Source organism: Syngnathus acus, chromosome 15 (assembly GCF_901709675.1).
Source record: "Syngnathus acus chromosome 15, fSynAcu1.2, whole genome shotgun sequence".
In the NCBI taxonomy this organism is placed as follows: Eukaryota; Metazoa; Chordata; class Actinopteri; order Syngnathiformes; family Syngnathidae; genus Syngnathus; species Syngnathus acus.
In genome coordinates this window covers 12,235,706-12,249,850 of record NC_051100.1, presented here as the reverse complement: position 1 = coordinate 12,249,850, position 14,145 = coordinate 12,235,706, and the positions used below count along the sequence as shown (strand labels likewise).

Here is a 14,145-nt window from a genome sequence, read left to right as displayed (position 1 = left end):
TCACAACATCATACTGCATAACAGAATGTAGAATTAAACAATTTTTAACTTCAGTTGATAGTGTGGTTCCTACCGGTGGATGTGCCTTCGCCACTTGGTGGCAATATAATACAGTACATGGTGACAGAGGTCGCAATTTCTGAACACTACGTTGTTTTTTGTGGATGATAAAGAATGTATGTCGGTAATTAAAAAGCACGTGATACTCTGCTGCGCGGCCTCTTTTTTTTCTGTACCATACCAGTGTCCAGTGTGCCAAAATAAGTTCACTGGTCAAGGTTATAGTGCAGTTTAGCTTCATCCTAAAATGTCACCCCAACATCACAAACGTTTTTGAGTAGTGTCATTTGATAGATTTGAAACACCACCAGACTGAAACAATTGACATATTCGGTCAGACGTTAAAGGTTCTTTATTTCATTTGTAATATTTTATAAAAGAAAGTAGCACTGAAGCTCAGGGACACCGACTGCAGTTAAGTGTGTGTGTGTGTGTGTGTGTGTGTGCGTGTGTGTGCGCGCGCGCGCATGCGTACGTGTTCTTTCTTGGCAAAGCGACATGCATGGCAAAAGGCGTTCGGATATGTTTCTGACTTCCAGCCCTGTGATTGGACGCATGAGGCAGCACAGTTGAGCCCGACTGACGTCATTCTACACACCGACCAATCAGCTGAAAGCTGTGTGGAGAGAGGGCGTAACGCAGAAGTGGAGCCAAGACAACAGGAGGGGAATGGCGGGAATTGGTCTTGTTTCTCCTTATTGGACTGGAACAAGGAAGTGACTGCTGACACTAAAAGAGTTCACAGACACGCTGCCTTTTGTAAAACTGCAATTGTGACAGGTAAGAATGACATTGGCTCTGACGCTAATGAAATAGGAAATACGACAATTGTTTACTCACCTATTGAGCTCCTTGTTGGGTCTGTTCTCCATCTTCTGTTTTTGCATTCTCAGTCTGCACGAGAAAAAAAACAACACATCACACAGGTCACATGACTGCTGCCATCTTGTTCTTCCCACGATTCACTGCACTGTAATCTATAACCAGAGGCGTAGCCAGGAATTTTTCCAGTAGGGGCGCACGCCCACAGGAAAAAAAATCGAACATCACCCACGCCGTTCGCTGATCGCTAAAACAACATCCGGGTCCGGGAGGCAAACGGTGAATGGATAACATCGCGCACATAGAATAGCGCAAGCACATTCGCGCAAGACCGAAAGAAAAAAACGGCATGAAAATGAAGAATCGAAAAAGCTCGATTTTTTTCAACCGGGGCGCAGGGAGTCCTAACCGGGGCGCCGCCCCGGCTCGCCCCGGCTTGGCTACGCCTCTGTCTATAACCTTTCTTCCCAAAACAAAGCACTCTTTGTTTCAGCACTGTGGTGGTGACATAACTATTAAGTTGCGAGTCTTGGTGTTATTAAGAGCTGTTTGTTTTACCTCAAGTCATTCATGTTGAAAACTAAAAATTTAACATCTGTGTAATACATACTGTACCTGGTTGAAATCTGGTAGCAATGGGATAAAATTCCCAGCACAGGTTTGTCCCAAATGAAGTGAGACTGTAAAGAATTGGTTTATTGTTTTTTTGTTGGTGTATGATAAATGGGTGGACCCACCAAATTTCTTGCGGCAGATCAAACTGGTTCTTGGGGCAGAATTTTGCAAAAAAAAATTTGGAGGATGTTGCTGAACAAATTTTCAAATGTCACACCCCAAATTCCAACAAAACAAAAAAACTGAATAATAACAAATGTGGCTACAACTAGTAAATATTTCCAGAATCAAGTATTATACTCATGGATCCCTTATGATGATTGACAAAAATGGACTCAGTTCTCCCTTGCCCGAATGCAGGTCACCAGGGCTCCCCCTCTGGAGCCAGGCCTGGAGATGGGGCTCAAAGGTGAATGTCTGGTGGCTGGGCCTTCACCTATGCGTCCCGGGCGGGCAAAGCCCAAATTTTTTGGTGGTCATTTTTCCTGCAATGACTGCGTTTCCCCAGTAGATGGGGAACCGCCCGCCCACGCACTTACTACCGTAAGCCGTGTCAGAAAGCTCGGTGCACACTCACAAGTGCGTGTACGTACTCAGTAGTACGGACACGCCGCACTCCGCACTCCATTTCTATCAGTGCCGAATTTAGAGTGTGGGCTGTGACATCAGCGTTCTCGTAATTTGCGCGCTGAGATACAGTTTTACGCTAAAGCCACCCACAAAACTTTCCCTGGAATCTTTCCATAAAAATGAGTGGCCCAAGGAAAAGAAAGGTGACACTGAGTGCCGAGTGTTTAAAAAAGAGTGGACAATTTAACTCGATCTACGCGACGTGATGTTCAGCCACATGAACATCAAGATCAACCCGTCACAGATCTAGGTTAACGGACCAACACCTCGGGTCTATCGTAAGAATTGCCACAACAAATTTTACTCCAGACTATGATGCACTAGCAAAAAAAGGGAGACCAACAACACTGTTCCCACTGAAAATGAAGGGGAGTTTCTCAAGTTTGTTGTAAAAAAAAAAAAAAATGCATTTTGAATATAATTTGTACAAAGAGAAAAGATTGAAACTAGCGACCATTTTCATTTTCAATCAATGCAAGATGCTCAAGGACATTGATCCTGTTTGCGACTAATCTTAACTTTTAAAGTTCTTAAGGCCGACTTTAAGGAAGTGTTTCCCGTTTCCTCACCTCTGTCACCTAGGTGTTTGTGAGTTAAAGCTCTGCTCTGATTTTCAGATATTCGTCACCGTGTTGCCGTTTTGATTTCTTGCTACATAGTAAGTAAGTAAGTAAATAAAGTACTTTATTTAGATGTATCTTTCACTGATTCTTCAAGATGATGTATTTGGTCAGAATGTTTGCCGTTTGATGTGATTCCACCTCATTAAAGATTAAAGATTAAAGTCCCAATGATCGTCACACACATCACCTGGGTGTGGTGAAATTTGTCCTCTGCATTTAACCCATCCCCGTGTGATTTTAATCCATCCCCTGGGGGAGAGGGGAGCAGTGAGCAGCAGCGGTGCCGCGCTCGGGAATCAGTTGGTGATCTAACCCCCCAATTCCAACCCTTAATGCTGAGTGCCAAGCAGGGAGGCAATGGGTCCCATTTTTATAGTCTTTGGTATGACCCGGCCGGGGTTTGAACCCACAACCTTCCAGTCTCAGGGCGGACACTCTACCACTAGGCCACTGAGCTGCTGAGCTCATAAAAACATCTTTCATAAATCTGACCTGCAGGCGCTGAAGTGATGAAAACTGTTATTCATAATAACAGTGTCGTATTTAATGAGAATCACTGATAGCAGTTTTTTGGTGAAATGTTTTTTTAATGCTGTTAATACCTACTAAGGGCCAAAACCTTTTATACAATGACCTTTACACGTCGTTTATATTACTTCACACAAACACGACATCCATCTGCTCCTGGTTCGGCCCCCTGGTCAAAATGTAGAACCCAATTCGGCCCGCAAGTCAAAAAGCTTGCCCACCCCTGGGCTGGACTCTCGTCTACTCTGGAGTTGCCCACGATGAGGGGCGCCGAGCAGGTGTGGGCATACTTATTGCCCCACAGCTAGGCTCCTACACATTGGGGTTCACCCCAGTGAACAAGAGAGTAGCCTCCCTCCTCCTTCAGGTGGGGGGACGGGTCCTGATTGTTGTTTGTGGTATGCACCAAACGGCAGCTCAGAGTACCCACCCTTTTTGGAGTCCTTGGAAGAAGTGCTGGAGAGTGCTCCTTCTCGGGGCTCAATCGTTCTGCTGGATGACTTCAATGCTCACGTGGGCAATGACAGTGAGACCTGCAAGGGCATGACTGGGAGGATCATCAAAACCCGAGCGGTTATATTACTGGACTTCTGTGCTCGACATGAATTGTCCATAATGAACACCATGTTCAAACATAAAGGTGTCCATGTGTGCACCTGGCACCAGGACACCATAGGCCGCAGTTCGATGATCGACTTTGTAGTCGTGTCATCGGATTTGCGGTCGCATGTTTTGGGCACTCGGGTGAAGAGAGGGGCGGAGCTGTCAACTGATCACCACCTGGTGGTGGGTTGGCTCCGATGGTGGGGGAAGATGCCGGTCCGACCTGGCAGACCCAAACACTCTGTGAGGGTCTGCTGGGAACGTCTGGCAGAATCCTCTGTCAGGAAGAGCTTCAACTCCCACCTCCGGCAGAGCTTTTCCCACGTCCCGGGGGAGGCGGGGGACTTTGAGTCCGAGTGGACCATGTTCCGCGCCTCCATTGTTGAGGCAGCCGACCGGAGCTTTGGCCGTAAGGTCGTTGGTGCCTGTCGTGGCGGCAATCCCCGAACCCGCTGGTGGACACCGGCGGTAAGGGATGCCGTCAAGCTGAAGAAGGAGTCCTATCGGTCCATTTTGGCCTGTGGGACTCCGGAGGCAGCTGACCGGTACCGGATGGCCAAGCGGAACGCGGCTTCGGCGGTTGCTGAGGCAAAAACCCGGGCGTAGGAGGAGTTCGGCGAGGCCATGGAAAATGACTTCCGGACGGCTTCGAGGAAATTCTGGTCCACCATCCGGCGTCTCAGGAGGGGGGAGCAGTGCACCGTCAACACTGTTTACAGTGGAGATGGGGTACTGCTGACCTCGACTCGGGACGTCGTGAGTCGGTGGGGAGAATACTTCGAAGACCTCCTCAATTCCACCTACACGCCTTCCATTGTGGAAGCAGGGCCTGGAGACTCTGAGGCGGACTCTCCAATCTCTGGGGTCGAAGTCACTGAGGTAGTTGAAAAACTCCTCGGTGGCAAGGCCCCGGGGATGGATGAGATCCTCCCGGAGTTCTTAAAGGCTCTGGATGTTGTGGGGCTGTCATGGCTGACACGCCTCTACAACATTGCGTGGACATCGGGGACAGTGCCTCTGGATTGGCAGACTGGGGAGGTGGTTCCCCTCTTTAAGAAGGGGGACCGGAGGGTGTGTTCCAATTACAGGGGAATCACACTCCTCAGCCTCCCTGGTAAGGTCTATTCAGGGGTGCTGGAGAGGAGGGTCCGTCGGGAAGTCGAACCTCGGATTCAGGAGGAGCAGTGTGGCTTTCGTCCTGGCCGTGGAACAGTGAACCAGCTCTACACCCTCGGCAGGATCCTCGAGGGTGCATGGGAGTTCGCCCAACCAGTCCACATGTGTTTTGTGGACTTGGAGAAGGCGTTCGACCGTGTCCCTCGGGAAGATCTGTGGAGGGTGCTTCGGGAGTACGGGGTGCCGAACCAACTGATAAGGTCAGTTTGGGCCCTGTATCACCGATGTGATGATCGGTCATCCGCGAAGGACTCTGAGTCAAACTGCTGCTGCTCCTTATCCATGGAAGGAGCCAAATGAGGTGGCTCGGACATCTCATGCCTCCTGGACTCCTCCCCCAGGAGGTGTTCTGGGTATGTCCCACTGGCAAGAGACCTCAGGGACAACCCAGTATGCGCTGGAGAGACTATGTCTCTCGGCTGACCTGGGAACGCCTTGGGATCACCCGGGATGAGCTGGACGAAGTGGCTGGGGAGAAGGAAGTCTGGGCGTCCCTCCTAAAGCCGCTGTTCCCGCGACCCAACCCCGGATAATCGGTTGGGTGGCTGGATGGATGGACGGACGTGTGGATGGATAGAATATTCTACAACTCATCTCATCAATTAATTGGGTGATACGGTATATGCATGTGAGGTACAGGTATTACTTTTATCCACATGCGGTCATCATCCTCACATTCTACAACGCAGTATGAATGTGTTTTGTTTTGTGTGGCAGGCCTGGCCTGGTGAGTGAGGTGGTTTTGATATCAAGTTGGAATAATGTTGCTTCAGCAGAACCATATTTGAAATAATATTCAAGCTTTTGTGAAAGTGAACATGACACAGGGGGAGAATTGGAGTTAATTGGAGGAGAAAGTAGATGAGTTATGGTTAGAAGCAGACTGACATCGTCACAAGCTGCAAGAATGGTCAAAAGTTAAAGTTCATACATATTCACGCCAAAAGGCAAAGGTTAAAATAAAAGAGGGTATCATTGGCATGTCAAACTTCAGATAGAGTTTAGCACATTTGATGAGGTTTAAGCATTACGCTGAGTCATACTGTTTTTTAGTTGTTTTTTTTAATATATTAATTTACTGTAATAAACTTCACCGTACGCTGATATTAGCAGCCATGTTCTGATGTACTCATATAAATGAAAGACTTGGCAGCTTATTACTAAATTACAAATGATACCCTACTTACTTTTTGGGTGAGAATACTTGAAATTCCGTGCCTAAAGTCGTGGGTTTTTTTTTTTCATATAAAATCATTAATTGCAACGACGACGATCAATGCCTATAAAAGCCTGCGGTGTAAGAATTTGCGAGGTGCATGAGAGTCATGCCATGCAATTTGTCAGTCATTCATCAATCAAGCACCTCGTCGGTCGCCGGTACCGCCTCCTCCTGTTTCCGTCCAGTCCGGACACAAACAGAGACAAAGACAACTCGTTATTATTGCGACAAAAATGCAAAGTGTAGTGACAACTCTTCCTAGCGTCTGAAAAGAGTGCAAGCACTGTCAGAAGACGTCAGCGCTCACCACAGTGACGAATCCAGTGGATAAGGCGGCATTTTCCACACTGTCCACAGTGGCCTGGGCGACGTCGTTGGCCCCAGCAACAGCGGCGTCAGCCACAATGTTGGCCTGCTCGGTTGTCTTCTGAGACACTGGGAGGACAATTTTTGGTCAGCAACCAGTTTCAGGGCAAAAAAACAATCCATGTTCTGCTGCCGACGACTACTGATCAGAAGAGGGATTGAACAAGTGAGTCGTACCTGTATTGACGCCGGTCACCACCCCTTCCATCGTCTTGTTTCCTGGAAATACCACATTGAGGGCACAATGAGCGTGCATGTGTAAAATTTCCGCCGACTTTATGAACCACGAGTCTTGGCTTCGGGTAGCCGTTAGCATCTCGAGTCTAAAACCAGTAGGCAGTTTGGTCTACGTTTCATTTTTTGTTTTGACCTCAACTACAATGTTTTGTAGAGCTAATGCAGGGCCTGGCGAGAAGCCAATATGCTCTCTCTCCTCCTGACGCATTTTGACATTCTTGGGGTTGGGGGGGCCTTCTTGAGCACTGACAGTCCAACCTTTGCCAAATTAATCAAATGCCACTGCGAGCGGACGTGGGCAGCCCGTGGGCCACCACTGGCCCACCCCTGCTGTAGGTCATGAGTTTTATTCGTGACAATGTCATTCTTGCGTGACACCACAAGCTTTTAAACCAGGATGAAGGAACAAACGGCTGCTCTGTGTGTGTTGCGTGTGCAAGTGCGTGTATGTCTGCTCTCTGATGTTTGTCACCACAGAATCATTGTTCTCTCATTCCAACTCGTCACATGGTACATTGTGCTCCCCCTGATGTCCTTTTGATGGCGCTGTAGTATTTAAGTGATCCTTTTATAGGCTCTTTCTGTTCTTTTCAGATGAAGAGAAGAGCAAGACTTTGCGAGAAAGAGGAAAGACTGCAGGTGAGTCTTTGACATTACGGTTGCTTATAAATGTCAATTGCACCAGCTCAGTGGCCTAGTGGTAGAGTGTCCGCCCTGAGACTGGAAGGTTGTGGGTTCAAACCCCGGCCGGGTCATACCAAAGACTATAAAAATGGGACCCATTGCCTCCCTGCTTGGCACTCAGCATTAAGGGTTGGAATTGGGGGGTTAGATCACCAACTGATTCCCGAGCGCGGCACCGCTGCTGCTCACTGCTCCCCTCTCCCCCAGGGGATGGATTAAAATCACACGGGGATGGGTTAAATGCAGAGGACAAATTTCACCACACCCAGGTGTGTGTGTGACGATCATTGGGACTTTAATCTTTAATCTTTAATCTTCTGCTTCAGTTGTCGAATGTTGTATTATTGTCAGTTTTGTGTTTTACCTTCCTGGTAATCCGTTCCAGCTGCCACTTTTTATTTAATAATGATATGGAGCTCATTGTAATATTGGACTTCATAAAATAATGTATGGTGATAACATAATTGTGTAGAAGAAAAGTATAGATAGCCTTAAAGACCTTGTGCGTCATGATTATGAATCAAATAGTGATTGTGTGGCTCCTGGTGTCCAAGTCATGCTTGGCCATCAGTGAGAGGATAAAGAATGTATGCCTCATTACCTCCACTGCTTGTGTTCTAATTCACGTTGCTTGATGCGTTGCGTCACCGCCGCATGAATGCCATACATTATCCCATATTGTGTTCACCATTATGTGTTAGCATTAAGCTAATGGACATTAAGCCAAATTTATCTGGTGATTTGAAATATATGCAACAATTAATTGCATCCTCGAGATCTAGTCCATTAAGAAATGAATAATTAGATAATCCAATAAAAAGCAGAAACCGAATTCTAATGAATTTCAATTATAATTAATTTCAACTTGAAATTTTGGGCAATAAACAGATTTTTTTTATTTTTTTATTTTTATTTTATTTATTTTTTTTTAAGCCAAGTTCAAAATCCACAAAATTGCAGCAGCACAAATCATCACAGTGGGGAGCGATGTCCTGTGGTTTTCCTCTAGCTTGTAGTGGCATCCCAATTTGGTCTTCTGTTGAATATTTATTTGTACATCGCAACAACCAGAAGGCTCAGCCCGGCCACACCCAGACCGCCGCCCTGACTTCCTAATAATTCACTCTACTTGGGGAAGCATCATCTTCTCTAATCACATCAAGTGAAATATTTTCTTTTTTTTTTTTTCCTTGCGCTCACTTGCTGTCATCATGAAGCGACATTTGGCTATTGGCAACTCACCGACATACATGACCCCCTCCTTGGTCTTGGCGGCGGCCTCCTCCACGCCGGCTTTGGTCTTCTCTGCGGCGGCCACCACGCCGTCCTTGGCGATGGAGAACCCCTTCTTCAGAACGTCCATGATGCTTCGCTGCTGCTGCTGCTGCTGCTGCTGCTGCTTCTCTTCCTCTTGCCGCCTCGACTGTCCCGTCCTCGTCCGGTCTGCTCTTCTTGCTAATGGAGGAGAGGGAGGGAGAGGGGAACAGGGGAAGGGAGGGGGACCGGGGCGATGCCAACATGGGAGGGAGCGGACAGAGAGTGAGTGGCGCAGAGGAGAGAGGAAGACCAAAAGGAAAACGTGTGGAAAGAGAAAGGAAGCTTTTTATTCATGGTTGCAATTTCTGCTCGTCTTTCACCAGCAATTAGTATCAACGTTCATTTCCAACAAGAACTCTGTTCACAAAGCATTGAAAGTGTTGCCACTGGTAGAGGATGCGACCACGCCCTCCAGGGCAAGGGAGGCCTTCTATTGGCTGAGATTTAACTGCAAGGTCCTCGCTTGACTTTTTTTTTTCTTAAGAAAAAAAAAAATCATAAGCTGGTCACAAATCTTGAGGTGGCAGCACACCGAACTGCACTGCATCATACTACCAATAAGTGAAGTTTACAATTTTTAACATTATCAGGAGTTTAATCGTAATAAATCATGATTTCAATCAAAAGTGAAGAATTATATCTTATAATCGATCACATGATATGGTGCAGCTAGTTAAGTAAAAACTAGACGATGTACAGAGACAACTTACAAATCAGTCAATTCAAAGCAATCTTTTGGGTGTATGTGGTTGATAGGAGTCAGGTTTAAGTTAAGTTTATTTATATAGCCCTAAAACACAAGCAGTCTCAAAGGGCTTCACATATACCCAACAAATTGACAATTATTCTCAAAGCGTCGCCTGATCTTAAGTTCCCAAGAGGGCAAGAAAAACTAAAACAACCCTTACTAGGGGAAAAATTAGAAATCTTGAGAAGGGACCACAGATGGGAGGATCCCCCTTTCAGGATCACCAGGCTGCAATGGATGCAGAAAGGGCACATAAAATACATAATATAAAAAATCAAAGAAAAAGTGGATGTCCAATTCAAAGCGAAAAGCTGCAGGAGGTGCCCTCGATTGTCCTGGCAGTGTCTTCGAGGGGGGTATTCCGCTGCAGTTCCCTGGTCTTGATTGGTCCACGAGAATCCAGACAGCCGCTGTCAGCTTGGGTGTCACCTAACCACCTCCCCGGGAGGGGGGGAGTGAAAACACAAACTCCAGCCGAATCGGCCACTATAGGTTAAAGGCCATATCATAGAAATGTGTCTTTAAACGTGTCTTAAATGTTTCTACTGAGGTAGCAGTTCTAATATCCATTGGTAGGGCATTCCAAAGCTCTGGAGCCCGAATAGAAAATGCTCTATACCCTGCAGACATTTTTTGGGCCCTCGGGGTCACTAAAAGACTAGCGTTTTGCGAGCGGAGGCTACGAGACGGAACGTAAAGAACAACTAGGTCGACGAGATATGAGGGCGCTAAGCCATGCAATGATTTATAGGTTAATAGAAGAACCTTGAAGTCACATCTTAAATGGACCGGGAGCCAATGTAAGTTGGCTAATACAGTGATCCCTCGCTACTTCGCGTTTCGTTTATCGTGGCTTCACTATATCGTGGATTTTTTTTCAAAATTAAAAAACAATTTAAAAGTCAAAATAAAACTTCTAAGTTAAGGAAACATGTGTCTAACCTTTAGGACAATGTCGTATTGCTCCAAATGTTCGTTCACATTCCTTTAGAAGTCCGTTTTCGCGTGTTAGCACGATCGCGAATTAGCATCTTTCCGCTAACTCGTTAGCCTGCCCAGTACGTCTTGTTGATGACCGTACTTCGCGGATTTCACATATCGCAGGTGTTTTTTGGAACCAATTATCCGCGATAAACGAGGGATTACTGTATTGGGGTAATGGATCAAATGTTCTTGTCCGTGAAAGCAGCCTTGCAGCAGCATTTTATACTAACTGTAGACTTTTGATACTGGACTTAGGAAGACCAGAGAATAATGCATTACAGTAGTCCAGGAGTGACGTAATAAACTCATGTATAATAGTTTCCGCATCACCGGTCGAGAGGACCGGACGAATCTTAGCAATATTACAAAGGTGAAAAAACACAATTCTAGTTATGTTCTTAATGTGCTTTTGAAAGGAGAGCATTAGGAGTGAAGAAAACTACAGAAATGGCCACCAGCTAATTCTTGCCTCAGTAGAAATGCTTATAAATGTGTGTTTGCAGCTGAAGCAGAGGCAACCAGTGAACCCTGTACTAAAACGAGCTCATTTGTGGGGCAGAGTAGAGAAAACTACAAAAATGGCTACCAAGAGATTCTTACATCAGTAGTCAGAAACGTACGTGTATCTTCAGAATCAAAATTGTACGTGGATGATGGAAAAACAAATTGACAGTTAAAGCTACTCGGGCAAATTGTTGAGAACAACTAAAACTCACTGACGTTATTTAACAGTTCAAATCATCCAGGCGACGTTTGTGTGGAGAACCATTAAAATGGCTGCCAGGTGAGTATTGATTCCATAATAATCATGATAGAGTTAAGAGAAGATTGAGAGTGAAAGTAGTTTCAGCATGAGTACAGGAGACAACGTCCAAGAGAAACACACTGATAAGCAAAAGCAGCCTGTCCTGAGGAGAACTACAAAGATGGCCGGCAAGCTTGTGTTCTGTCCATCTGACGATGGAGGAGAGGGAAGTCTCCGGTGTGACTCAGCAAAGTTTGCTGTTATCTGATTGGCTGCTGTTTTTTGGCTTCTGCCTTCCCCTCTTTCCCCTGCATCATCATCATTATGCCTGAGGTTACCATGACGATGAGTGCTGCACTGATCAATATGGGCCAGGGAGGGTGGGGGGTATGGGGATCAGTCAAAGGCAGCACGTTTACAAAGCACTGAAGATGTTAGCTTAGTGTAAGTTTGTGATGATGTAGCTTTTCAAAGGCCTCAAATAGTGTCTCGGGGTCACACATTTTGCAAATGGAATACATTTGGAGATGGCTAGCGTGAAATGACTACTGTTGGAGCCAATTTAGTTTCCTTAGCTTAAATTCTTATTTTTGTTTAAGATTCACTGGCCTTGGGCCATGGACTTTTATTTGACAAAGCCTTTGGTCTCCTGATGAGTCACCTGATCAGGGAAATAGGCTGCTCCCACTTGGTAGTCAGTCTCAGTTAGACAAAGAAGGAAGATAGTAGTGACATAGTTTTGTACCGCTAAAAGGTCGTTTCGAGCTACTTCTAGTCTGCTCCAAGCTTGTAATTTTTAGAACTTGAAACTTGGAATTTAGAAAACAAACTTTAGTTTACTTCTTGGAACCCTTTATGTTGAAACCTTAGTTGGATTACAAACAATTTGGATTTGTACCTGTGTGCCACCTGTTTGCCTGTCTGCCATTCCCCCTCCCCCCCTTTCCTTGCTTGGCCTACCACCTTTGCCTGCCTGCCATTGCCTCTCTCCCTCGGCCTGCATGCCTGCTTTCCTCCATTTTGAACATTCTACCTCCACCTTCAAAAGGGTATGAGCAACAGCTGTACACAGTGTTTAAGATAAGCATGTGACAAGAACTATACAACATCTAACCTTTGAAATTTAAACTGAACTGAAACTGACACAACTACACATAACCAGGTCACGTCTGTGTCCAGGCGCTGCCGGTAACATGTCAACACATTCTATGCTTTTCAAAATCAGTAAAAAGAGTTCTGAAGAAGTTAGTGTGGTGGTTGAAACGGAACGTAAAGGCTTCTATGAGAAAAAAGTCTATGAAAGAAAAATTTAGTTTACGAGGTTGAGGAGAGTATGTCGCTAGTTCCATCAAGCTAGCTTTTACCATTTTGCTGGATTTTCGGAGGGCACTAATGAGCAACCTCTCAGTGGTTGGGTTGTGGACCACAAAAAGCAGGATGGATACAAGGCCTTATGAAAGTAACAGCCATAGACTAACATTGTTGTTCAAAGAAAGTGTCAATCAAAAATTACATTTGTAATGTCAAACTTTTTGACATAGATGGTAGCTGTACCCAATGAATTGTCTCCTGACTTGCCGCCACAATTAGCATTTTATGAAAGGTGTCACAATGGTAACAATGTTCAGTGGCCCTTCCAACATCAACCCACTGACAAATTTGACACGTTTTCATCCACTGGGACAAGAAGTACTGGATCGCGTGTTGCTCTCAGTCATCTTTACGAGGAATGCAACTCCTGCCTGCTAATTGGCGTCACACATCTTTGGAACATTTTTGTTTTAAGCAGCATCAGAACACCCCTGAACTCTTTTTGACTCTGCTTACGCTAACAATTGTTGTTGTTGTTGTTGTTTAGAGTTCACTCAACATCAAACCCTGCAAACATGAGGGCTTCATATTAACATGGTGAGTAGATAAAAATACTTTTGATTTCATCTCAATTTAAATAAAAGTAAATTTTCTTACAAGAAATGTTGAGGGAAACCATAGTTTTTAAGGGAATAATCATATAAAGGGAAAATAAAATTGAGAAAAATGTCAAATACAGTCCAGTCAAAAACAATGTATGATGTAACTGTTTTCTGCAAAAATAAAATAAAAAATATCAGTCAAAAAATGTTTTAATTACACTTTCAAATGAAATTCAAAAATGTTTTTGAAAGAAAGAAAAACATGACATTCATTCTAAAAAGAAATTTGGTCAAATTGCCTTGATGTAAATTAATTTCAAGAAAAATAAAAAATAAAAATGCAAAAAAAAAAGAAACCCCTCAAAACGCCTGAATATATTATTTGAATTCTAAAATACATATAAATTGAGAAATTACAAAACAGATCTGGTCAAAGTTGATAAACAACACAATAATTCAAACTAAAAGAAGCAGAAATTGAACTTGGCCCTCACAAGTCAAAAGATGTGAAAAGAAAAAAAGCACTTGTCTGACCATTGGAACGTTTGCATGCGCAAACTGGTCACCGTGGCGACAGACTCACTTGGGCCACAAAAGTGGTGAAAGGAAATTACATAGCTTGTTTGGTCTTTGATTCCCATCAAGCAGGGCACACAAAGGGCAGATTAAGACCAAGAGCGTGAAAAAGAACAAAAAGCCCATGTCAACGGTGCCTATAAAAAGTCTACACACCCCTGTTCAAATGCCAGGCTTTGTTTCTGATATGAGAGAAATGGAAACAAATTAAAATATGTAAGTTACATTTATTCTGGAATGGAACCTCGGGCATAAATGTCTATGAACCTACCTTAGATGTCCGTGAAATTTTAATGCTA

At 44.8% G+C, this 14,145-nt stretch overlaps 1 protein-coding gene and 1 long non-coding RNA gene across 3 annotated transcripts; one reads left to right on the top strand and one right to left on the bottom strand.

Moving 5' to 3' along the window:
• Nucleotides 1-397: 397 nt before the first annotated feature.
• Nucleotides 398-9,077, bottom strand: LOC119134954 (synuclein-like). 2 transcript variants are annotated; one of them, XM_037272237.1, is made up of 6 exons: nucleotides 8,806-9,077; nucleotides 6,820-6,861; nucleotides 6,584-6,711; nucleotides 6,421-6,447; nucleotides 901-954; nucleotides 398-789 (listed from the first exon to the last, which is right to left on the bottom strand). In XM_037272237.1, exons 1-5 carry the CDS (start codon nucleotides 8,924-8,926, stop codon nucleotides 901-903), a joined length of 372 nt encoding a protein of 123 aa, XP_037128132.1. In that variant the 5' UTR covers nucleotides 8,927-9,077; the 3' UTR covers nucleotides 398-789. The 2 variants fall into 2 exon arrangements, with proteins under 2 accessions (XP_037128132.1, XP_037128133.1); XM_037272238.1 differs by lacking the exon at nucleotides 6,421-6,447 and having other exon boundaries at nucleotides 8,806-9,067.
• LOC119134965 lies at nucleotides 714-13,468 on the top strand. The gene is made up of 3 exons (XR_005100442.1): nucleotides 714-840; nucleotides 7,474-7,518; nucleotides 13,216-13,468. It is a non-coding gene; the product is annotated as an uncharacterized LOC119134965 (long non-coding RNA).
• The last annotated feature ends 677 nt before the right edge of the window (nucleotides 13,469-14,145 follow it).